The 25,401-nt window shown below is 31.2% G+C and overlaps 6 protein-coding genes across 6 annotated transcripts; 4 read left to right on the forward strand and 2 right to left on the reverse strand.

Annotated features, from left to right (window-relative positions):
* Positions 1-232: 232 nt before the first annotated feature.
* cubi_03052 (uncharacterized protein) lies at positions 233-5,377 on the forward strand (the record flags this gene model as incomplete). The annotated part of the gene is made up of 1 exon (XM_029020065.1): positions 233-5,377. One exon carries the CDS (start codon positions 233-235, stop codon positions 5,375-5,377), a length of 5,145 nt encoding a protein of 1,714 aa, XP_028876066.1.
* Positions 5,378-5,608: 231 nt separating this feature from the next.
* cubi_03053 (uncharacterized protein) lies at positions 5,609-9,877 on the forward strand (the record flags this gene model as incomplete). Its single annotated transcript, XM_029020066.1, has 1 exon — positions 5,609-9,877. The coding sequence occupies one exon, from the start codon at positions 5,609-5,611 to the stop codon at positions 9,875-9,877; it is 4,269 nt and encodes a 1,422-aa protein (XP_028876067.1).
* A 464-nt stretch (positions 9,878-10,341) lies between these two features.
* Positions 10,342-12,150, forward strand: cubi_03054 (uncharacterized protein; the record flags this gene model as incomplete). The annotated part of the gene is made up of 1 exon (XM_029020067.1): positions 10,342-12,150. The coding sequence occupies one exon, from the start codon at positions 10,342-10,344 to the stop codon at positions 12,148-12,150; it is 1,809 nt and encodes a 602-aa protein (XP_028876068.1).
* Positions 12,151-12,303: 153 nt separating this feature from the next.
* On the reverse strand, positions 12,304-15,521 carry cubi_03055 (uncharacterized protein; the record flags this gene model as incomplete). The annotated part of the gene is made up of 2 exons (XM_029020068.1): positions 12,304-14,468; positions 14,870-15,521. 2 exons carry the CDS (start codon positions 15,519-15,521, stop codon positions 12,304-12,306), a joined length of 2,817 nt encoding a protein of 938 aa, XP_028876069.1.
* Positions 15,522-15,767: 246 nt separating this feature from the next.
* cubi_03056 (uncharacterized protein) lies at positions 15,768-19,574 on the reverse strand (the record flags this gene model as incomplete). Its single annotated transcript, XM_029020069.1, has 1 exon — positions 15,768-19,574. One exon carries the CDS (start codon positions 19,572-19,574, stop codon positions 15,768-15,770), a length of 3,807 nt encoding a protein of 1,268 aa, XP_028876070.1.
* Positions 19,575-19,837: 263 nt separating this feature from the next.
* On the forward strand, positions 19,838-24,853 carry cubi_03057 (uncharacterized protein; the record flags this gene model as incomplete). Its single annotated transcript, XM_029020070.1, has 1 exon — positions 19,838-24,853. One exon carries the CDS (start codon positions 19,838-19,840, stop codon positions 24,851-24,853), a length of 5,016 nt encoding a protein of 1,671 aa, XP_028876071.1.
* Positions 24,854-25,401: the final 548 nt, after the last annotated feature.

Here is a 25,401-nt window from a genome sequence, read left to right on the forward strand (position 1 = left end):
CTTTATATGCAATTCAATGAATATTCTTCATTACCGCTTTTATTTGCATGGGAACCACAAATAAGATTGAAATCTAAAAACTATGGCGGGTATTTTTTTTATGGCATGCCCTTAAAAAAATTGTAAAAATGATCGGGGGAATATTTAGAATCTATTATTATTTACAATTAAAAGGACAATTATTGACAAAGTAGGTGTTTGGAAAGGAGTATAATGATCTTAAAGTAATAATATGGTTTATAAAAAGAAAGAGCGAGAAAAAAATTTAATCAGATGTTCACTGTTTTCATTGATTTTACTAGTAATTTTAGAAATATCTGTATTTGGAGAAGAGAGAATATTATTCAAAAAATATTTATCTGGGCTTAATAAAGCTGATCAAGGTGGCCATTTAGATGGCAGTGAGTTAATTGATGCAACTACAGATCTTAAATTCAAACAAATTTTGATAGAGAGAACATGTGGTGATAAAGGGACAGATTACTCTAAGGAAGGGCTAAAATTTGTCAAAAATAATCTGGAAGAGTTTTCATTAAACGAGTATTACAAATTAAAATCTTTGAATAAGTTACCAAAAATTTATTCTGGAAAAAATGAAAAATTAATGCTTAGATCCTTTAGAGAAGGGGAAATTCTGGGGTCACCATTAAGGCTAAGATTGAGATTATTGAAAGACGAGTTTTCTATTCAAATTATTGAAGATGATTTTGGCATTTTTTCAGACGAACTCGATAGCAATATTAATATCATTTATCCCAGGGTAATGAATGAAATCAGATATACAGTACTATTGTGTGGTGGTGGTTTAATTACCATGCTACCCGTCATACGATATATAAAATCCTTAAATAGCTATGGAGAATATATCTCTAATGATCCCATAATTTTACAGGCTATTGGCATTTATGAGAGAGAAATGACAGAATCTAGACGCAGGAGTGCCAAAATTGAAGCAAAATATCTAACAACATTGCCGTATTCAGATGAAATATATACTGGAAAAAGTATTAAGGGAGGTGGTCTGATAATTGGAATATCTGACTCTATAGAGGAGGAAAAGAACTTAGTGACTGACATTCAAGATAAACAGAATTTAAATGGTGAATACCAGGGAGCAGTTCTAGGATTAAATATCCGTGCAAAAGAAGATTTCTTTAAAAAAAACAGAGAAAACGCCATGAATTATGCACAAGGGCATTTTGTATACAACTCAGTATTTGATTTTGATTCTCCTAATGCATTATTTACTGTGCTTAATGAGAAATTATCTACTTTCGAAAAGATTAATAGTGAATTTATTAGCAATGGTAGAAGCACAATACCTCACCAAATAACTAGGGCGGATTCGATTAAGAATACAACAATAAATAGAATCAAATCGAGCTTGGAGACACTTGATCGTGATTTAAATGAGTACACTTCCGAAGGATCAATTGAACCTGGCTCTCTTGAGCCCAATACCAAAATGGGTGAAACAATTTTACCTGGTGCTGATCCACTCAATCCAGAAAGTATTATCATTGGAAAGCGAATTAGGCCAAATGACCAAATATCCTCAGGATCAATTGAAAAAGCAACAATAATTCCAGAATCAAAGCTGAAGTATTCAGAACTTGAACCTATAAAAGGATTCCCAGTAAATGAAAAAGTTAACAAAGTAATAGCTGAAATACTTAAAGAGCTAGACAATGAAAGCTATCTTGATGATTTAATTAACTTAAAAAATTCAAAAGTTTATGGTGAAGCTTATAGAAGATTCCCTGCATATATTTCCCAAAAAAAAATAATTCCTATTAGTGATCAAGCATACGTTTTTTGGGAGTCTTTAAGACTATCGAATAATGTAATGGGGAAGAAACATGGTATTACTGTTTCTAATTTTCCAGAAAAAGAAAACATACCTGGTGATAAAATTTTGCCAAATAAAATACCTGTAACAGGTAAAGAAATTACCAAAAGTTGTTATAGATTAATAAGATATTTTCAAAAAAGTGGGACTCCTTTTATTTTCAGGATTGCATCGAAAATTCAGGGTAGTAAAGATTATAATGTAGATTTTATTGATCCAGTAGAGCCAGAAAATAATAAAAAATATAAATTGTATGCAAAAATGTTTTGCAATCAAATACTACCGGAAATTTTTGTATACACATTCCACAAAGTATTTGAACTTCTCATTTCTAAACGAGAACAAAAATATTTCAATGAATTGGATGAAAAGAGATTGGAGCTTGAAGTTCAGCAGAAGGAGGCAGAAGCATTAAAGAAGATACGAGACTCTGTTATGTCAAGAGTGCATATTACTCCTTATATTATTGAAAAACCATATGAAAGATACTTTAACGCTTGGAGAAGAAGCTTTGGGTATAATGGATTTATTTTTTATCCTCAAATAAAAATTTCTATATTAGAAAAAATGTACAATATTGTTAAGTTTGGCCCACAAGTCATAGAAAAGAAAAAGAAGAATGCTTCACCTGATGAGGTCAAGAGTTCTATTTCAAAAGCTCTTGTAAGAATTATTGACGAATACTTTGCATCAATAAATACAATGGATTTATTCTTGCATAGAAGTCAAGTCGAAGAGTTCCTTAATAAGATATTTTCGAACTTATTTAATATTTCAATGATTGATTTAATTAAAAAAATGCCAATTACCCCCGAAATGGATATTAAAAGTCATGGGAGTAGTTTGGAAATAAAGGAGTTATTTGTAAGTTGTACCGATTACATTAAGGCAATAATCAATTTTAATAAAAATATAAATAAAATAACTGATGATTTGGATCTGGAAGGCAAACTTGGTAAAAATAACAGCAAAAAATCAAATTCTAAAGCTTCCAAAAGAGATTTTTCAGTAGAAATCAAGTTCCTTGAAAATGGGTATGAATCTGCATGTATGTTTTTAACTAATTTGTTAAAACCAAACATAATTGAATACTCTTTATTGATGGGATTAAATGAGAAAATCACAAAAAAAGTAGAGAAAATTAAAAGTTCCTTTATTCACCAATCGTTGACAGATAGCTCCAGTACAATTCCCTTTGAATTAGGATTGAAGATGTTCGAAAATAGCTATATGGATGTTTATAAAAGGGTTTGTGAGCAACATGGAATATTGCATTTCATACCAGAAAATGAATATCAATATTTTGACTCTTTCCCTATGTTTAATGAAATGTCTAAACTTACTCGTGTTGAATTGACTTCCAACACCATTAATTTTTCGGAAATTGAACAAATATTTTTGTCTGTATTTGAGAGTATTATAAAATCTAAAAAAGATGGTAGAAGATTGGAATTATTTAATGAAAATATTATGGCAACATTTATTTTTGAAATTTTGAACGAAAAGAATGTAAACACTCCATCGGAAATAAAATCTTTACCACCTTTCTCGGTGTCACATAAATATCCTTGGTCACCTTTTTTTAACAAAGGATTAAATCAATGGTGTACAAGTATGATTAATTCTCTTGTTGAACAAAAACTGTTAAAAAACGCTAAGGATGATAAAGTTTTTGATAAAAATGATATCGAGCCAATAATTAAGTCAACTTGTAAGGAAGAAGTATTACTCAGAATTCGAAATAATATAGAGTACGAGGCAGATGAAATTTTAAGGAGGAACTTTGCCTATCATCTAGCAGCTTCTTTTGTCTATTGGCATTATTATATTCCTTTACCAAAATGGATTTTTTTCGAGAATTGGGAAAGCATATATTCATCCAAATCAACGATTAAACTTTCGGAAGAACCTGAAATTAGTTTAGTTACTTTCATTTTATTTAAATGTATTGCAGATCTAGAATACACAAGAAATACTCCGAATGGAAAGGAAATGCTGAAAATTAGAAGAGACCTATCAAATATAGGAGGTAATAGTGCACCAAGAAACAAAGCAAATATGGCTAAATTAAATTTATGGAGTAACACTCCAATTAAGTCGATTGATGGAGAAAGATTAAGCTTAGCATACTTCTTTTTCCCTAATGTTATTGGCAGAGATATTATTGCAAAGATTACCCCGGAAGATGTTCTTGCTTTTACAGGCCCCCATGATATATTTTGGGTTGGTGCAGATGAGAAAGAATTTCTCCCTATGTGCTTGAATTCAATTGAAAAGTTAAAAGAATATTTAAGTTCAAAGAAGTTAGATTCTAACGAAGAAATAAACATTTGGGTGTCTGATGATGTGAATTCGAGAGAATTATTCTGCAGAGATATCGCTGGAAGGTTCTTTTATCCAAGATCTTTCACAAACAGTGATTCTGAGTTACCAAAAGAAATTAATTCCAAACAAGTATTTTCTATAGAAAGGCTTAAGCTAAGAAGATCACAGTGGTTAGCAATTCAAGAAGCAATTAGAAGAAGAACTGAAAAGGAGGAAAACAAAACAGAATACCAGGGTGGAGGAGACCAACAACTAATTAGCCTGAATGTTTATTCAAGTTTCGTTGTTGACTTTCAAGAGTCTGATGAACAGATTAATCCTGGATCTTTTATGAAGAATTGTATTGCTGCTTTTGATACTGCAATGCTATTTCCGGAAGGAAGTCCTTATAAGTTAAAGATACTGAACAAACCAAATGAGACAATTAGAGATATTTGCGATGAATCAATGAAATTATTCTATTCATCTGCAGTTCCAATGGACTGGGATGAGCAACAATCTCAATTCAATCCAATATCTTTGGATGATATTTACTCAGTTTCCAGAATAGCTCTAGCACAACATAATGTAATATCTGAGCAAATAAATGAACAAAATGAACTAGGAGATTACTCGATCAGAAGCTCTGAGAGATTCAACAATTTATTTTCTTCCTTGATAAGAAACATTGGAGTTTCTGACTCCACCTCTAAATTTATGGAGATATGTTCTGAATATATTTGGGAGTGCATTAAGAGAAAGTTATTATTTCTAGGAAATGGCTACGACATTTCAAACAGTAATGAACTCATTGAGAATGTTTGTAAAAAGTCCTCATATAGATACTTCGTATCAAATGTACCTATTAAAAGTGAGGAAATATCAATGGAAATCAATTCTGGCAGAGAAATTTCGGAATGGCAGCGAACAAGGTACAAAACAGTGCAGTGGAAAATGTTAGAAAAGGTGTTTGATTCATTTGCAAATAGATATCCTGGAGGTTATGAAAAAGCTATCTCTAAGACATTCAAGCTCCCAAAATACATGCAATTAGCAAACTTCAATAATAGTGAAGATATTTTTACTGTTGAAGAGGATTGTAAGAAAGCAATGAGCTATTTAATTCGTCTTCATTCGTGTGCCTCTAACTTCGTCATTATTTTTGGGAAAGTAACCGAATTTTGTAATTATGTTTCACAAGCATTCAAGCAAAGGAATTCGTAGTGAAAATATATTCAAGATAATTATTTTTCTTTATAAAATATCCAAATTCACACTTTTTATAGATTAATTTGATTAATAAGTTTATATATAGAAAAAATAAGTTCAATATTTATTTGCATTTTTTTTTATAGCCGCTTAATAAATATTAGATCAATTAAATTCATGTAAAATATATATACAAGGCGACTGAGCAAGTAGCAATAAAAAGTATCATAGAATTTTAACCAAAAAATGAAACTAGATGAATTATTTTATATATTAGCATTAATTCTTTATTTCTTAATTTTTCTAGGAATTGTGGAGTCAAGTTCAATTAAGACACCTAAAGATCTTGCGGATAAAGAGGTCGCACCTGGACTACCTTTATTAAACGATGAGGAAGTTTACAGTTGGAATACTTTAAGAGATTATGTTGAATATTATGAAAATAGTATTGAGACTATTAGAAAAAATTATCCTGCTCTTGAGGACCATTTAATAAAAAGTCAGTGGTTTTCTATAATTGATGTTTTGCAGTGCGAATATGAAATAGATCAAGATAAAAGATTGCTACCAGCCAAAATGAAGATCAAAGACCTTCCAGAGATTATAAATGATGTAAAATTTTTGTGGAAAGAAAAAAATTTTCTTCATGTTTCTCTAGAAAAGTCTGAATTTATACAAAGGTGTACTTCAGCAATTAGAAATCTAATTCTTCACAAAAGTATTACAGTGGAATCTTATGATAAAAGTCTATTAAAAAGTATTTGTAACGAGTCCTCAACAATGTTTTTTAATCCGGCAATGCTTTATGAAGAGTTAAAAACAAAAACTGATTATGAAAAGCAAAGAATTCCCATCTCAAGATTAACATGCATAGACAAACATAGAATTCGAATTGGGCAATGGTCTGCAATTGTTCATTTACATGCTCTTGATTTAGAAGATGGAAGAGATAGGATTTTTAACAATGAAAGTTCGTCGGAAGAGGATTTTCTTCCATATTCTCCACCTGATTCATTTCTTACAGAAATTGAGGTTGAGAACTTTGAGTTAATTTGTAAAGAGGTATTATCAGATTATTATTCTAGAATTGAAGATAAGAATGTGATTTTGGAAATTTTTTGCAAAGATGCCAAAGATATTTATTACAATAATCCATTAGATGTACATGCAAAATACGCTATTTATGGTACTTCAATTAAAAAGCTGGTGTTAAGCGAGATTAAAAAGAAAGCCGGAAAAGTAAATCCTCCGTCTTTGATGGCACTTAATTTAATGGAATACCGTTCGTTAAGAATTAGTGAGTGGGGAGTGATTGTTGAGCAACTTAATATTGATAAGAATTCTAAGCCCCGTTATGACCGTGTGGTTGGAAATATTTCGATAGATCCAAGGCCTTATGGATTTATTACATCACTAAATTCCAGAGAATTCGAAGAGGCATGTATCAGCGCACTAATTAATAGAGTCAAAAGGCAGGAGGAGTTCATGAAATCAATACTTAATATTGAAACAAATTCTGAAAAAATGGAATTAGATGAGGAAATCGAATGGGAGCGTCAACACTCTATTGAAGTTATTGAGCCAGATACTTTTTGCAAAGATGCAGCAGGAAATTATTTTGGTATTAACCGTGATTCGTTTGCTGTATTAAGAGAATTACCGTTAATTAATCCTCCAACATTTATCGATCCAGGACGAGGATTACTGAAAAGTGATTTGCCTCCAAAAATATTGGATTTAAACAATGAGAGGTCAGCTCAAGGTTCAGAAAGAATTAATGATATTAATTGGAGAGTTGAGGCATCTAGTTTTCTCTGGGAAAAGTTGATAAAATCAAGGGTTCATTCTAGAATTGAAAATGCAATTACAAATATTCAATGGCAAATGATAAAGCAGCAAGCAAATGGGTTTGTTTTCCTTGATATTGGAATCGAAGGATTTTATAATGGAATAGAAGACCCACCAAAAAGCATTTTTTCATTTTCAGACGATCCATTTGGAATGTACAGCCAATGTTTACATGCATTTTCTGAATCAAATAGGAGGAAAACCCATGTTAATTATTTTGATAGGCTACCCAAATTGGACTATAAATGGACTATTTCTAAACAGATATCCGAGGAATTAATTGATAAAGGCATAAACTCCGAGAATTTTGAAAGTTTCAAAGAGTATTCAACTTTAGTCAAACAATCTTTATGTATGGAAGCAGTAAAAGAATACTTTGAGAACGCAAACGACTGCCCAGTTATTACGGACGAAATAGAATTAATTAAATATAATGTAAAGAACACATTTCCCAATAATCCCTTCCCTGATGCAAAAGATCCAATGCTTGCAGACCCGGACGGCGAACTAGAGGCTAAGGAGCAATGGGAGTTCATCTATGAATATTCTCTAAAGTCCCGTAATAGAAAGCTATCTAATAGTGATTACAACGAAAATATAATTATTGTGAGCCAAAAAATGCCTTTTTCTTATTTGGAATTTAGACAATTAGAATGGCGTACTAAACATGAGTGTTATCAAGACATGGCAGTAAACTGTATTCAGTCTTCATGGAGAATGGTGGAATCTAATTGGAAGAATCAAGATGTTCAGACAGACCTTGCATCTGCATTGGCTATTTTTTGTGATAGTGTGGCAATTCTTTATTTTGAAAGGAAAAAACAATGGAGACAGTTAATTAAACTTATGGAAACACAAAAGTATTCGCCTTCTTTCTTTTGGGTAAGAAGAGGATTCTATTTACCTAAATCATACGATCTGCTGAAGGTATCAGTCAATAATGGCAAAGAACGTAGGATAAACAAGGAAGAATTGGAAATTTACAAAAAATCTCTTGTAAATAGTATCCTTGAGTTAGTAAGTTATAGATATTTGGCCCCGCTGACTGTTGACATCGAGAAGTTATGTAACTCTCTCGCAATTGATATGTCAGTAGCAACTACAAGAGGAATTTGGATAGGACTTGTACCCGTCGATTCCGAAGTGCTTATTGAAATGGAAAGATTATCAAATAACAACATTCATTTAGAAAAAAAAGATGAAGCTGTCGGTTACTATCCAATAAGAAATCAATTTTCTCCTAGAAAAAGAGTTGTTAGAGGTGTATCGGACTCTAAAAGCCATAGGCTTAAAAGAGATAAAAATGAACAAACCATTAAAATGACAAAATTAAAATCTCCAATTAAAACTACTGTGATGCCAAATATTAGATTACTACAATATAAAAAGATAGTAGAAAAAGACGAAGATGACTTACCACTTGAATATCCTATTAAAAGTAATAATAGGGCAGATTGGAGAAAATATATAAATAGAGGGGTTGATGAAGCAAAACAAAATCTCAACCAAAAAACTATTCAAGATTTTTATAAGGTTGATTGGGCGAGGCCTTTTGGTTCAAGTGATAAATACAAATACGGATATATCACTTATGATTCCAGGGTTCCGATTGTAAATCAAAGAATTCCATTTAATGGTAAAATTCAAGATTTGGGTTATGGAGATCCGCAAATCTCTAGGAGAGAAAACAAAGTTAAATTTCTTACTAAAGTCTCAGATGTTTATCGAAGATCACCGGATTTATATAGAGGAGTACAAAAAGATGATCAATCAGTCCTTATTAAAAGCCCATCACTATTGGTGGGTCAAAAAATAGCAAATATCCCATTGAAGCTAGAAGAATTTGTTAACGTACCAGATATTCCAAGAACTAAGCCACTATCAAAAGAGGAAATTTTAGAAAGAGCAAAACATATTCAACTGGATGATAGCGAATTTGAAGAATCCATTGATACTAATAAAATTATTGATTATTTAAATAATGCTAGCAATAATGATTTCAGCGATATTGAAGCTCTGAATTATAAAACAGAAACATCAAAAAGCGAAGACTACTCCGTAAAAGATTATTCACTCCCTTCAACAGAAATAATTCATAGTGTTATTAAATCATCTGAATATTATAAAATTATGGCAGAATGTATTCCTCACTTCGGTTATACTATTGGGAAAACATTGAGCGAAAAGGACCTAATGAAAGGAGCCAGATTCGTATATAGATGTCTTAGGATGGATGGTCATTTTGTCACACCACAGACTGCATACAGAATTTGGATTAGATCTCAATTTTTACGTCGTAATACTCCAAAAGTTCCACTCACTCCCTATAAAGAAGAAATGAAAGATTATATAAAGAAAAGAAAAAAGAATGACAACCAGATATATTGCCCAGGAAAATTGCAGGATAAAATTGACGAAATGGCCGATACAATAGCTACGGCTGCATACATAAATGGAGTTTTTCCCGCTGATAAAATGATACAAATATGTAATATTGCAAGAGACTTTGTATATAAAAGAATAGGCACTATTACCCAATGCGTCAAGGCATTTAAGAGGCATATTTCCAGATTAAATGGAGAATATACAATTAATCATAGGTTATTTCCAACAATTTGTACTCACATTGAACAAGAGTCTGGGAAAAACTTGTTTTCATCAAATTGACTTTATTTTTAGATTTATATTACAAATTTTATATTGTTAGATTAAATTAATTACTTGAAATTCAGTATTAAAGTGATTAAAAGTGTATTACTGAATTTTATTAAAATATTATTTATATTAATATATTTTCTAAAATGAAAAACAAATCATTAAACCACAAAAGATACCCTTAATTTTTACAACAAAAAAACTTTCAAATATTGTTTTTTGTATTACTAGTAAAATTTAATAATTAAGTCATAGTCTTTTCTTTTGACACTACACAAGTCGTGATGATCAAAAATGTTGCAATTCAATAATAGAATAAATCTATCTTGCAAACAAAACATGCACAAGTTCTGGCGCCTGATATTTAGAAATACAGTAAAATTATACAATTTGGTAAAATATAAAGAATGCAAAAAAAAAACGACAGTGCAACTGGTAAATATATAAAGTTTATGTATTAATAAAAAAAATTAGAAATGAAACTGCTTTATTTATTTTTAGCTCTTTTTTTATTTGCCCTCCAATTCATTGCCGATGCAATTAACCAGGACAAAAGTAATTTAGCAAGAAGTGTTGCTGCCAGTTTACCACTACCAGAAGTATCCAGAATTTCAAAAATTGCAACAAAATATGTTTCTGGTGCAAATATACCGGAAGTTGTCAACAAACCTGATCGTAGAGCCAAGATATCTGTGGTAAACAATTATAAATCCGCGATGTTTAGAAGGCAAATATGGTCAGAAGTGTTAAAAACATTAAGCGAACCTGTTATTGGTTATAATGTCACAATTTCAAGCTATTACTCAAAAAACCCACCACCGGTCCAGGCTTTTATGAAATCTGAGTCACCAATAGAAATCAACAGTCAGTGCCTAAATACGTTCAATTATTTTTATGTCTACCCAAACTTAATAAGTTGCACTCCCTCACCTTCAAAAGAGCTATTAGAGATTATTTTTAGGTATATTTGTATGAAATCTGTGAAAAGAATATTTGCTACGTGGACAGGCTCTATTTTTATTCTTAGGGAAATAATTGAAAAAACATTGTTTTCAATTAAAAATAACAAGGTTCCTCAGTCAGTATTAAATGGTCTAATGAGTGAATATTATATGAACCCATTTAAAGATTTTGTTCCAATTGGAAACAAATTAGGGAAACATGTAAATATGGATATTGAAGGAAACCATATCTGGCAGTTTATTGTTGCTAGGAGCAAACTACTATATAATATTGATTCACCTACAAGAGCTCCTCGTAGTGGGGAATGGGCATTTGTCGTTATATCTGGAAACCAAACTCCACCGGAGTTTTTGTATATGAGGGAAATACGTTTTATGAATACAGATTCTGTACAGCTGATTACTGCAATAATCTTTAATATGTTATTGTTCAAAGTAAAAAACCCTTTACAATTTAAGTCATTTGAAGTAGTTATAGAAGATCACAACAAAAAAATAAAGAATAGTGTCAATTCTAATTTATTGTTAGCATTTGCAGCCAGAATCGCCACATATTATTCTCATATTTCAAGTGATTGGAATGATCAAATTGATAGCCTAATGGAAATCGATTTGGAAGAAAAAGAGAATAATCGAGATCAAACATTTATTTGGAATTCAAAACCGTTGGTTTCGTTAGCTTTTGAGCCAGATATTGTAATACCTGATCAACTAGTTTCTAACTGTGTGAGATATTGCGAAGATCTGGTTTCTAGAGGTATCGTTTCTGTTGTTGGAGTTAATAATGAGGTGGATTCTTTCTCATTTCTTCAGAAAAAATTAGAAAATATATGTAAAAAACTACAAAATAAAATATTGCCTTATGTTGAAATTTATGTTGAACCTGAGAAAAATTTGCCGAAGTCTATTCTGAAGAGTTCGATCAAACCCTCTGATCCAAATAAGAGAAAGTTGAGATTTAATACTAATGTGCAAGTATCGATATATAATAAAGGTGGGATGGTTGGCGATAGAGCTCCTATAGGTAATTTCACACTTGGTGCTTCATTAAAGACTTCTTTAATAAGGCATGAAGGAAGTTCAACTGCAATGCCTGAAATTCCAACAGGTACTAAAAAATCTCAAACCTCTAAGTTGGATGAAGATTCCAACTCGCTCATAGACTCTATCGACTCTAAGTACTTTCAAAGAGAAGACCTCTTTGATAAAACACCATACCCATTCGAAGATAGTGATTCTGCCACATATCCAAGCAATTCTGAAAATTTAAAGTCTATCAATTCATCCAATATGGTTAATCATGAAAAAAAGTCTGCCCAATAAACATTATTATTAGTAATTTACTAAAGGTCAAATAGTAAAGATTTAATTATAGGTTAGTAAACATTTTTAATTTATTAGAAAAATTCCAATCATTATTCATTTCCATTAATAATTTTTGAGTTATGACTCAATTCTTGAATTATGATTTAAATCTCACACAATAATTTCACTTGATATTGTAGATTGTGAGAATGTTACGTCAGAAACGAGTATATCAGGCATAATCCAAGGCCCAAATGCATTTATACAAATCGTTTTTAATTCATTATCACTTGAAATAAATATGGGAATATATTTTATGAGAACTTTAAAACATTTTTTAGCTGGCCCATTAGGGGGAGCTTCTTTGGTAAAACTATGTACGAATTTTACAACGTCATTAATACTGAAACCACCTGGCATTATTGTTTGTAAGTGCCCAAATAAAACTGATCCTCTTAAGGGTGCGGAGAGCTTTGAGAATCCATTTCTTTTACTTTTTTTAGGAGCTTTTGATTCAAAAATAAATCTAGCTAACCGCAAAGATGCAGAGTTAGTGCCAAAGTCGTATTTAATTGTTTGTTGGCTCTGGCTTAAAGCGTTATTTATAGTATCATCTACGCTTATTCTTCCAATTCGTCCATTTAATATGCAATTTGCCATTTTCCCGCATGTTTCATCGATATTAATTTGTATTTTATCTCCAATTTTTTTTAAGATTTTAATTAATGACTTTCTGCAATTTTCTGGGTCAACTGATCTGGTTGTAAATGATAAAGCTGAGGAGGATGATGATGAGATAGCGAAGACCACTCTAGGCCAAAGAAAGTTTGTTATGCTTGAATAATCCATTGGGGAGGTAATAGCTGAAAGATACATGCAAGCGGCAGGCTTGGTAACACCTGGAGGAATATGTTTTTCTAGAATAAATGTCCCGATCATCCAATCAGCAATTCTGGAAAGAATTGTTGTATCTGAAATGAGTCTCATTTCATCAACTGACAAATAACTTGATGAATCTGAGAAAATTCGGCTGCAAATTCTTGCAACCTCGGAAATTTGTGAAAGTCTAATATCATATGATGCTCCAATTTTCATCACAGATATTGTACACTCTACTGTTTGGGATTTTGAATTTTTAATTAGGTCGACGATTAATATCATTTCCTTTGGAAGATCCGAATGTAATACATCTTCATCTGGTATTGTGTTTTTTATCAAAATTTCCATTTCCAACCAAAGTTGATATGATTTTAGGCCACTGGTATTTCCCAGTACTCCCACCATTTTGTTTAAAGTTTCCCACATAAAACTTCGATTTCTTTTTAATGCAAAGTCCACATATTTTTTTGATTTAGATAAGCTTATTAGGACTGAGTTATGAAAAGACTGGTCGCCTAAACATTGTTGTAACTTCTGGCATATTGCTGGAAATACATTGGGGCCGACCCCGGGAATAGTTAATTCCCCTGCTACTAGTGAAACTCTAAGTGATTCTTCGCAATGGATATCAGAAACCAGCAATCCACCGATTCCAGGCATTATAATAGATAATGATTCTTCAGCAGATCTAAAGAAATCAATTCTTTTTGCCACCCTTCTCAGTAGTACCACAACTTCCAAATAGATTATATCTGGTAGCATAAATGTATTTTGAAATTTTATGGCTTCTATTACTTCGTCTGAAGATAATTCTTTACACAATGTATTTGAATATATAATTTCATTAAGGTTCATAACTTCTTTATCTAATTTATTACTTGAGGTATTTTGATTGGATTCAGCTATTAATTCTTTTGAAGTTGTTGTGGGATTAGTTGTGGTTGCAGAAGTTACCGTACTTTCTATCGTAGAATTATCCTTAGCTACTAAAACTTGAGTTTCACTAAAATTTTCTGTTGAGCTAGTTATCTTAAATTTAAATATTTTCCTGATCACAAATATTTCCCCACTTCTGTTCTTTATATTGATTTCCTCTAATTCTTCTTTCGAAGGTAATTCTATACTAAATTTAAAATCTGTAGAATAATTAATTCCCGGTTTGTTGCTAATGCATTGATCCAGTTTAATGTTGTAGTATTTTGATATACAGTCTTTAAAATTCCCGTAGTCACTGAAAACTTTACTAAGGTCAGCCATTCTATTAGGATGATATATTAAAATTTTAATAGAAAAGTTTTCTTTCTTTTTTGCAACTTGATAAATAACTCCTAAGCTTTCAATCGGGTAGATTAATTTATTATCTGAGTTTTTAAAACAAATTTCTAAGGATTCATTAATACTTAAGTATACTGAATTGGAAATTGATGATATTTCATGGCATCCCACACACTTAAGCTCTAAATAATATGAAAATATTATGATGATTAAATAAATTAAAACCCATTTAAATTTGTGAACCATAAAAAATTTTCTACCAATCATTAATAAAATATTCAACTTTTTTGTTATCTTTTGTTGTTTCATTACCAGCTTTTTAATAATCTATATAAGAAAAACAGGATACCTAAAACACAGACCCAGCGGGAAATGCAATAATGCAAATAGAAAAATTATGTATTTATTCAGTGAATTAAATTAAGGTAAATAACGAAAATCATATTTTAGCTATTATTTTTGATATTGATTATTATAGCCACCTTTTTTCAGAGGACAATTTTTGGCTTAATTTTTTTACTTTAAGAAATAGATGTTAGAAACCCACCAGAGAAAGTTAAATGGCTTCCATTAAAATTCTTACCTGCAGAGTGATGAATTCTTGTGTTTTTTTCATATGAACTATCTTTTTCTGGCATATAGAAGTTATTTTCAATGTGTACTGAACTTTTGTTTACTTTAGACATTTCATAATCTGCTTTTCTGGACAATCTCCCTAAATCATCTCTAATTTCCCCAATAATATTCGTAGAACACCCTGAAAAATGTTGATTAAAGTTCCTGTGAATATTTGAACTATTCAGTCTAAGGCCAACCAAGTTATCTGATGCTTTTTCCATTTGTGTACCATAGTTCACTGCTTCGCCATATCCAATGATGTCTAACTTCATTCTACTACAACCTGGCTTTCTAGTATATAAAGGAACACAACAGCCAAGTGAAGAATCATAAACTAAGCTCCTTTTAAGAGAAGCTTGCCCAAGTTTGGGGGTTTCTTCATGAGTATAGTATTTTTTATTACTGTTATCATTATTTTTCCAGTTATTTGCCTGTAAAATATTATAAATCTTTTCCGAACAAAGATCAGACCTGAAAACTAAGTTCCTTTTAATATTATCTTCTGATTCCTCTATTTTAGTATAGCCTATTAATTCTTTTACTTCATCTTTTGAGTTGTTAGGAATATATGCCCTTCTACAAATTTGTGCTTGAGAATCTTGAGAAGAAAACTCCATTATAGGTAAAAATGAATTACATATTAGTTATAATGAGTCTAATATAACCTATAGGCAATTTTTAATTCGGGCTTTATTTGATTTTTTTTTTTCTCTAGTGTGAAAATTGCACCCTGCTACACACAATTTATATAAAGAAATAAAAAAGAATATCTAAAGCTTATCGTTATAAAATTTACGGAAAAATAAAGAACAATATTTGAAGCAAATAGTTAGATAATGCTATAGACTATATTTATAATTTGGTTAGTCAATCAATTCAGAAAAAGTTTTGTTAGTTTTTGTATCTTTTGTGGAGAATTTTTTTCTATTGATTGCAGACTCATTTTCCGCCACCTTTATTTTAGAAATAGTATTGCTTGTTGCTTTGCGGTTTTTGGAAATGGGTTCAGGTAAATCTAAGATGTCTCTAATATTTATAATTTTATTTCTCGACAAAAAATCTTCTGATGGGTTATTTTTTTGTTTTTTTTCGGTGTATTTTTTTCTACGATTCGCTCCTTTGATTTCATCAGTATTTAATAACATACTTCCAGAACCCAGATTGACAGAGGATGTAGAATATGTCACAGAGCTTCCTGCCATTCTGTGACTACAACTTTCTCTTACACTTTCGTCACAAAGTTCTGATGGAATTTCGTCCATAGAATGTGCCTTCTTTAAAATTTTATTAAAGTTGAATTCTTCCATAACTATTGGAGAAATATTTTTTGTTGTTCTTGAAAATCCTTCTCTAATATTTCTCTCTGCAGGCTTTTTACTTTTCAAATAACTTCTGTCGAACGGTTTAAGTGCCTGGTTCTCATGATTATCAGGTTGGCTTGATAAGAGCATATCATTTGATATATCAGATGGCCACTGACTAAACCACCTTCTTGAAACATCATGGCAAAATATTTCAATAGAATTCTCCCCATCATAAACCATTTTATATAATTGTTCTCCATAGTAATTCTTCTTTTGTCTTAAACTCTGGATTGCTCTTGAACACATATCAGCAAGAATAGAAATTTTCGCATCCACTTCGTTTACAGAACTAGTTGCAATATGATGGTCAACGTATAACTTCCTCCAAACATCCCCTAATAAAGAGCTGTCAGTTGGGATTGTAGGTGCCGTAAATATTCCTGGTTTTCTTGCTTCAGTGGCAATAAATGACCATTGTTCATTAACATCGTCCAAATGGTAGCGTAATTTCTTGGATTTGTCTTTTGGGGTAATGAAAGCTTCCTTTTCGTATTTGTCAGTTTCTTTAGACCAAACATTGGGGAGCGAGCCCTTATATTCTGAGGGGATTCCTTTTTCTGAATAAATTGAAATGTAAACTGCACTACAAAATGATAAAACCTTTTCTTCTCGTGCTTTTGAATTATCTGCGTTAATTAAAATCGAGTACTTGTTTCTCGGAAGATACTCCCAGTATTTTCCTTCGGGTTCTGTATTTGTTGGCTTGTCACGAACAATTAGTCTATATGCTAACTCCCTAATACCTCTTTGGCAAAAATAAATAAAGTTAGAGTATAGTCCAAATGAAAACTTAAATCCATTCGGAATAGAATTTATAGGAATTCCCTTAACAAATTCTGACCATTTACTGAATAGTGCAATTCTTTCCCATTCCTGTTCCCTATTTATAGGCAGATCTGTTACTTTCTGAGGCTCATAAATAACTTCAACATCATTTTTTTTCATTTTATCAGCATTAACCCATTCATTCTTTTCTCTATCCCAATATGGGCCTTCAATATTTACCTCTTCTTTTTTAGGAATTTGTATCTCTTCCAACAAATCGACCAGCCCAACCAATATTTGATCTAGCTTTTCATTTTTAAGTATTTTGTATAATGATCCACCATCCTTTTGAAAAATATAATTGATTAAGTGATGTCTTCTATTCGGAAGTAACAGCATATTACCTTTTTCTCCTATAAAGATAGGGTTCAATTTCTTTTCCGTCAATTTTACCGATTCGAAGTTGTCAAGTAACTTTTGTAAATATTCTTGAGTTATTTCGGACGATCTTTTCTTTAATTCTTCTTCATTATATCCAAACTTAAATCCTATTTTGCATTCTTTTATATATTGTAAAAGGCGTCTAGTTGCTAATTCGTACGGAAATAGTGATTCTTCTAATAAAACTTTCATTGAACCGAACCATAATTCTGAATTGTGCCTCATATTATCCTCCAAAAACACTTTGTTACTTTTGTACTTATCTTCATTCACATCTAGAGCTTTGTCTTCAAACCCATTTCTTAAATAGAATTGTAAACGAACCCCAGTTTCTGTCATTAATATATAAAAGCCCCTGATAAATTTGTCCAACATTCCATATTCATTTGGAATTGCATCAGTTAGCAGTGGCCTCAAAACCGATTCCTTATATAATTGCTTAGATATTATTGGAGAAGAAGGAAGTTTAACAAGAGCTTCAATCTCCTTCCTTTGTTGTTCAGTTGCCTCACTGTACATATTTTTATTTGTGAAATTTGGAACAACACTTTCTATATGGTCCATGATTGCTCCCAGTGAACTGTTGTTCATCTTTTGAATCATCTCTATTATAGAATTAACAGAAATTATAGGCCCATTATTTAATAAGTCATCATCATCATCATTTTCCTTTATTTGAAGTCTTCTTCTTTCCAATATTGTTAGTAATATCTTGGAAATATTTCTACTAAAGTAGCTAATTTCATTTTGGCTTAGGCCAGTATTAGAAAGTACTTTTTTAAATTCTTCTTCACTAAAATGGTTGAAAGTCTTTAATAAAGGCTGAATAATCATGATCATTGATCTAATTTTCTCCAATGTGTTTATTCTATAGTAACCATGTTTGGTATTCAATTCAAAAAACACACGAATATCAGCTTTTACAACATCTGGGAGAGAATCTAAAGCTTCAATAATTTGTGGAATAAAATAATTTTTTTTTGCTCCTCTTTCTTTTACTATTAAATCATAAAGTCTTTTTATTAGAGTAATTATACTTGGTGTTAACGCAACATGTTTATATGCTAAGTATTCAAGAGCAGGTAATGTTACTGCTGAGAGGTCTGTGTTTGATATAAGATCCATCCATTCATCAAATGTACCACTCTTTTTCTTTTGAAACTTTTTGTTTGTCTTTAACAATAATAGATCTCTCCTACCCCTATGGTTATTAATAAATTGTTCCAATAGATCAGATGTTGGGCCAAGCCGAAGTAATTTGACGGCAACTACTTCAGGGTCATCACTTTCTATTGCATCCCTAAGTTGCAACAAAGTCCCTGGAAAATATTCTCTGAGCCTTAGTGGATCCTTTCTTAAAGTATTAAGATGTAGCTGTTTTACAATATGTAAAAAGTTACGTAATAGTGTCTGCTTTGTAATTAATTCTGCTTCTTGAGAGCTTAATGCTGAACCATATTTGCTATTTTGCCTTGGTCTTGCACCTTTAGATATTCCAAGAGTATCAATTTTACTATGAATGCTTTCTATGGTAGCGAAATCGAAATATTCAATGTTCCCTAACTTTTCTATCTCGTTTTGTTTCTGAGCAACTGTTGCAGGTCTTGGGCGCAGGCCGTTAAAGTAAAGTTCAGCTGCATCCGAACAAAACTTTTGCCTTATTAACCCATCTTTTGCTATTTTTAATCCTATCTTTGCAGAAATACCTTTATTTCTCATATCAAGCAGAGCTTCACAATATTTATCACCAAGTTCGACTTCGTTCAAAGAAGGAGTGAAAATGTTTCCTGAAAATGGGTTAGCTGGAAGTGCACCAAACACTCTTTTTAAACCCATTTCAGAAGAGTCGTACTCAACCTGTTGTTTTAAAGCAAACCACTGCCCGCTTCTAAGCCTTATATAAAAGTTATCTTTTTTTTTATTTTCTGGATCATTTTTTATCTCATTTAACTCCTCCACAAAAAGAGGGTTAAATTCATCCTCATTATATCCCCCCTTGATGATATTCTCCAATGAATCAGCAAATTCTGCACAGATACAGTGATCAAGAATTACTAAATTCAGGATGAAGATTATTATGATCTGCAATTTGTAACTCATAATAAACAAGTGGCCGAATTCTATGAATACAATAGAGTGGCCATAATATAATTTAGTAAAACTTGAATAAATAAACTTTGAATATGTTAGAATACTTCAATTTTCTTCTTTATTATTATTTTCCTCGTTTTAACTGTTTTTCTTTATTTGCATGCTTAGGTTTGATGTCAACATTAAATAAAGCGGCACTGTGGTGGCGGTTCAAAAATATAGATTTAATATTGACATAATTTTAGATTTAAATTAAAGAAAATAAATGTGAAATGAATAAGAAGAAACTATTGAATAGAAGAATGCCAAATTCAATAGGTGGGTCTATTGCTACATATTATTTTCTGGCATTTATCATTTTTTGGGTCATGGGAGTAGGAGATACTAAAGATGAAAATATATCGCCAAATTTGCATTTAAGGGATAATATATTTTGGGGTATAATAAAGAATGAGCTTATAACAAATAGCTGGATAAATTTAAATGTAATACCAAAAGAAATCACAGAAGGTAGTGACGGGATCACAATTGGGACGATCAATATTTGTAGTTCAAATAAAGTCAAGGTAAAAAAGCAAATTTCTATTAAATGTATAAATAGGCTTCACATACTGTTGGATTATACAAATAAAAAAGATAAAGGTTACTCAATTAAAGTTAGAAAAGGAGTCAACTTTCGTGAAGCTTTAGCAAGGTTCTGCCTAGATGTTACAAACAAATATTTGAATAAAACAAGTAAGATTTGTAAAGATAAGGGAGCTAACGGAACTCCAAATAAAGAAAGAAAGCCAGATAAAGGTAGAAAATTGATAGAAAAAAATAAATTGATTAACAAAATTCCTATAACCAATAAGAAATCAGAATCAAACAAGGATCTAAATAAAGCAAATGTGCTGAAAATTATACAATCTGTGCTATTCGACTACAAAGATTCATTAACACCAAGTAAACAATTAATAAGCCAAATAAGAAAGCCAAAGCAAGGCGAGGTATCCAAAATGATAGTGAGGAGAGATTTAAAGAGTTTGGCAATATTACTTTCAAATGAGAAACAAGAAGACGCATTATCGTTTATCAATGTACTAATCAATGGTAATAACTCCGAAGAAATTGAGAATTTAACCTTTGAAGATATTGAAAATAAACTGAATTCAAAGTACAATTTTTCTCAAAATGACGATAAATCCAGGCCATTTGGCTTTATGCCGAGACCTGAAGATGAATGGAATGCAGTTGTAAGTTGGATTCAGGAAAATACAAATAAAATACAAAGGTCAGGAAGCTGGATGATTAAAAAAACATATGGGAAAAAGGCACTGAAATTCCCAGAAAATTTTGTGGCAAGCAAAGGAGTTGAGACTGTTTTCATTGATAACTGTTTTAAAAGTTTAAGAAACATGGCATATAAAGTCTTTGTTGCTCCAAATGGAGACAAATACTACAAATACAATAAAGAAAATGATTATGGGTTAATTATTGAAGGTGTAAATCAAAATGAGAGGATTTTTAACATTAAAAACGCATGCAAGGAGATATTTGAAAGATATTATGAATATTTGGGAATTCAAACAAGAAGGGAAGGCGAGGAATATAAATTTAAAATTAAAGGCAAACTCAATTTCTTATTACCATTGAAACATGATCGCATATTCCTAAATAAGCTTCTCAAGTCATTTTACAAATCAATAAATGATAGAGAGAGAGAGTGGTATGCAATTGTAAATGAGGCAAGAATTTCCCCCCTTGTGAATTCTCAAGACCTTTCTGAGGAAGTTATTCCTTATACCTTTGTTGATGAGAAAATAAGGAGAGAATCAAACTTAGAGAAAAAAGAAAGTTTGCTTTCAGATATTTGCTTTAAAACCATCAATACTTTGAGAAAAGAAAGGAGTCAAGGTTCTTCTGATATACCTTTGTATAATATTGATGTTGGATCCGAAAATGAAGTAAGTATAGCAAAGTTCTGCAAAGGGGTATTTGAAAGATTTATACTGAGACATATAGAATGGCTGAAAATAATAATAAAAAGTATCGATAGTGATCATATTAAATTAATTGACATAAATGATCCGTATTTGGAAATTCCTGAAGTGTTTCTATTCCCTGAAGATGCAAGGTTGAGAGAAAACTGTATTACTAGTCTAATTGTGGTCTTCGAAAAAAACATGCAGGCAATTGAAAACGGATATCCTGTTAAAGTCTACCCACAAATGGATTATTTGGGAGAACCAAGTGATATGATTGAGAACATAACATTATTTTGTGAATCTTTATCCGGTAAAGTTATTCCAAAAGTTCATAAAAGCAAAGTTACTGAAGAAACAGCACAAGAAACCGTTAGAATTATGAATCCTGAATCAAAATTAATTGAATTAATCAGAAAAAATATGGAGAGTAACTTATTGTTAAACTTTGAAACCAAAATTGAAAATAGAATTGACAAAATCACACAAAACGATTTGAACTCTAATACATTCAGACTTGAGAATTGGAAGTCACATTTTGAAGAGGTTTCATCTCTTGATTCACATATTGAATCCATGATCAATATATTAAAAGCACAGTTTAGTGAATTTATTGATTACGAAGCTGGGTGTGAAAAAAAGATTAGGCGATATATAGGCCACATTAATTCGAAATCAGATGAAATAACTGATACTACTTGGCTGGAGAATTATCTAATGGAGACTGATAGGTTGAAGGGTGACTGGGCGACTGAATTACAGTCCATGGAGAATTTACACAAAAGTATGCTGGAGGCAGAGGGAGAATTAGAAAGATATGTAAATACAATCAGAAGTGCCGTCTATGGAGATGAGAGGCAAAAAGAGATGCCTCAAATCCGTAAAATACTGAAAGAGTGGCCAAAGGAGCTTAGTAATAAAGAAAGAGTTTATATCAAACACAAAATAGACAGCTTTTTATCAAAGCAAAAGCATGAATCTAATATCGAAACTTTGAGATATGAACAATTAGAGAGAAGAAAGGCCTTCAGAATCAATTTAAAAAAGTCTTTGTCGGAACAAACCCAGGATAAGCCACTTTTCTTTGATATGGAAAACTGTTCTAAAGATGAAGATGAAGATTTAGTCCCCATTTACCCTGATAGAGAGACAAAAGAAGAGGAACAAATAAGATATGACAGACTATCAAGCATAGAAAGTGTACTAAGCGATTACAGAAATAGGTTTTCCTTAATAAATAGCAGTTTGAATGAACAACTTGGAAAACTAGAGAGTTTCTTAGATAAGGCACGGAAAAATTTCCAAACAGCCTGGGCAGAGAGTTTTGATACTGCACTTGCCTTACAGCTACAAATTAGAACTAGAGCATTAGTAGAAGAGTATGTGAGAGCTTCAGAGCGTTATTTATTGATCAAAAGGGTTAAAGCTGACTATGAGTATAGAAAGAGTATTGTAAATGAGTTTCAAGCAGATCCAAGTTTTGAAGTGATGTTAAATAGAGCATCTGAAATGATAGAAAGGGCAGATGAAGAGGAGAGTGAGCTGGAAAAAGAACTTGAAAATTTGCATGAACAAAAAAACAAGCTGCATTTATTAGTAGAAGAAGATATGCAAATGATATATTCTCAGAGATTAAAAGCAATTCGAGATTCGAAAGAGCTAATAAGGGCCAAAATCGATCATGAAAAGAAGCTGTTGATGCTAGAAGAAAAAGTTTTTGAGGACCAGTTAAAAAGAGATTTGGAGTATTATAATATCAAAGAAATTTCAGAGGCAGCAATTTATAGAGCAGAACAATTAAAAACATTGTATGAAGGAACAAATTGGTTGTTAAATTTCAATGAAAAGTTGACCATTTCATCCGAGTCCCAATTTAGAGAAGATTTAGAAAAGTTAGATTATGTAATACCATTAAAAAAATTTACAGATCCAAAAGATGAAAATGATGAAAGATTTAATTTAGATATTTTAAAAGCAAATTTAAGAAGACATAAATACTCATATAATGAAGGTTTTGATCCAAATGATATAGAAGATCAACAAGAGCTGAAAAAAGAGGCAGGCGCATTCTATAATGATGACCAGACTCAAGGGCAAATTCCACAAGCAGCTCAAACCCTTCTTAGAATTTTTAAGGAAAAACTGGTTATCAGATTAAATGATATTGATGAAATTAACCAACAAATATTGCAACTTAATTTAAATATGGTGGGTTCTTTTCAGTATTATGATTACAATAGAGAAATGGCATACCAATCTTTCAGAGAATTAAAATATTCTAAGGGTGCATCTAATTTGTTTGCAATAATTTTGTCTCACTTCGAATGGGAACATATCCAATTGAGATGGAGGGTACTCCAGCTCACAAAAAGTATTTTAAATAAAAAAGAAAGCAAGCTAAATGAGATTTCTGAGCTAAAATCCTCTCTTGATAATAAGATGAGAGAATTTGAAGCTGTTCCTCTTTCTAGAAAATTAGTCCCAATTGGTACTTTTTCTTCCATTGATACAACAACAAATGAAATATCAGGCTTTAGAAAGAGTGAAGAAGATTCTCTTGAATTATTGCCAAGCAATATTCCAAGCTATTTGCTCTCTGACGAAGACTTTAATCAGGTGAGAAGTTATGATTTAGGGGCAAAAAAGATTATTTTGAATAGGATATTGTTTACTTTAAGTGCAAATGAAAGTAGGTATGCGGAATTCTTGAAAGATACAATAACTGAAATTAACAAAAGGAAGAAAGTTGCTGAGCTTGAAATACAAACAATCAGATCAGATTTGGATGAACTGAGGAGTACTTTTGGCTATAAAATGCTTTCGAAAGAAGACAGAGATTTAGAAGAAGAAAAGTTCAAGAAAAAAATTACTAAAATAACAGAATCAAAGAATTTAGTACCTTTATTGGCAAAGAAGGAAATATTAATCCGGAAATCAGAAAAGATCGATTTGTTTAGGAATAAAGTTCAAAATCTATTTCAAGATCCAAGCTTCACATCTGAGCAGGCGAGAACACTTGAAAATGCAATCAATGAGTTCTTCGGAACTAAATCAGCTAGATTTGATGAGATAAATCCAAGAATCAAACTTGCAGAGGAAATCAATAAACTGCGATGTGCAGAGGAGGAAATCACAGAATTAGAAAAATCTACAAATAGTAATGGTCAGAAACAGGAAAATTACGCTAAATTTCATAAACTCAAGATAAGAATTGTTGAAATCAAGGAGAATATTTCTAAGTTAAATGAAGAAATCAATTCAATAAATGAATATATACAAGAATTCCAAGATAAACATTTTAGCAAGGTTTTTGAAACTAATTAGAGAAATAATGGTTTGGTGCTGTATGAAATATATAATTTACCTTCTTTATTGAATATCTTACAAATAAATAGATAATTATTCGTTTAATCATTATAATTATTAGAAAAGTTAGTATATATTACTTACCATATATAAATCCGAAATGCTTTCATCTTTATTTGGCTCCAAACTATTGTTGATATACAAATACTATTAAATGAAGTAATTTCATGTAGTTTAACAAATAAAAAAAAACTTACAATACTTTCTTCTGTTTTTAAATCATCTTTTAACATATCAATAACATCAGAAACTTTATTATTTCCACTGATCATCCATGTTTTTTTACTCAATATTTGAGTCCTCCCTGTGGGTCTAAACTCAATAATTACTTTATTGGGTTAAACAAATTTTCAATAATAAACTAAAAATACCTTTTCCCTCACGCTTATCGAGCAGTTTCTTGGTAATCAAGTCCAATTGACTCATTTTTGTATCATTTTTTGTTATAATTAACATATTACCGCTTTGGTTTTAAGCTTGTATAATAAGTTGGTATATAAAAGAAA

Source organism: Cryptosporidium ubiquitum (genome assembly GCF_001865345.1).
Source record: "Cryptosporidium ubiquitum isolate 39726 chromosome Unknown contig_18, whole genome shotgun sequence".
Lineage (NCBI taxonomy): Eukaryota > Apicomplexa > Conoidasida > Eucoccidiorida > Cryptosporidiidae > Cryptosporidium > Cryptosporidium ubiquitum.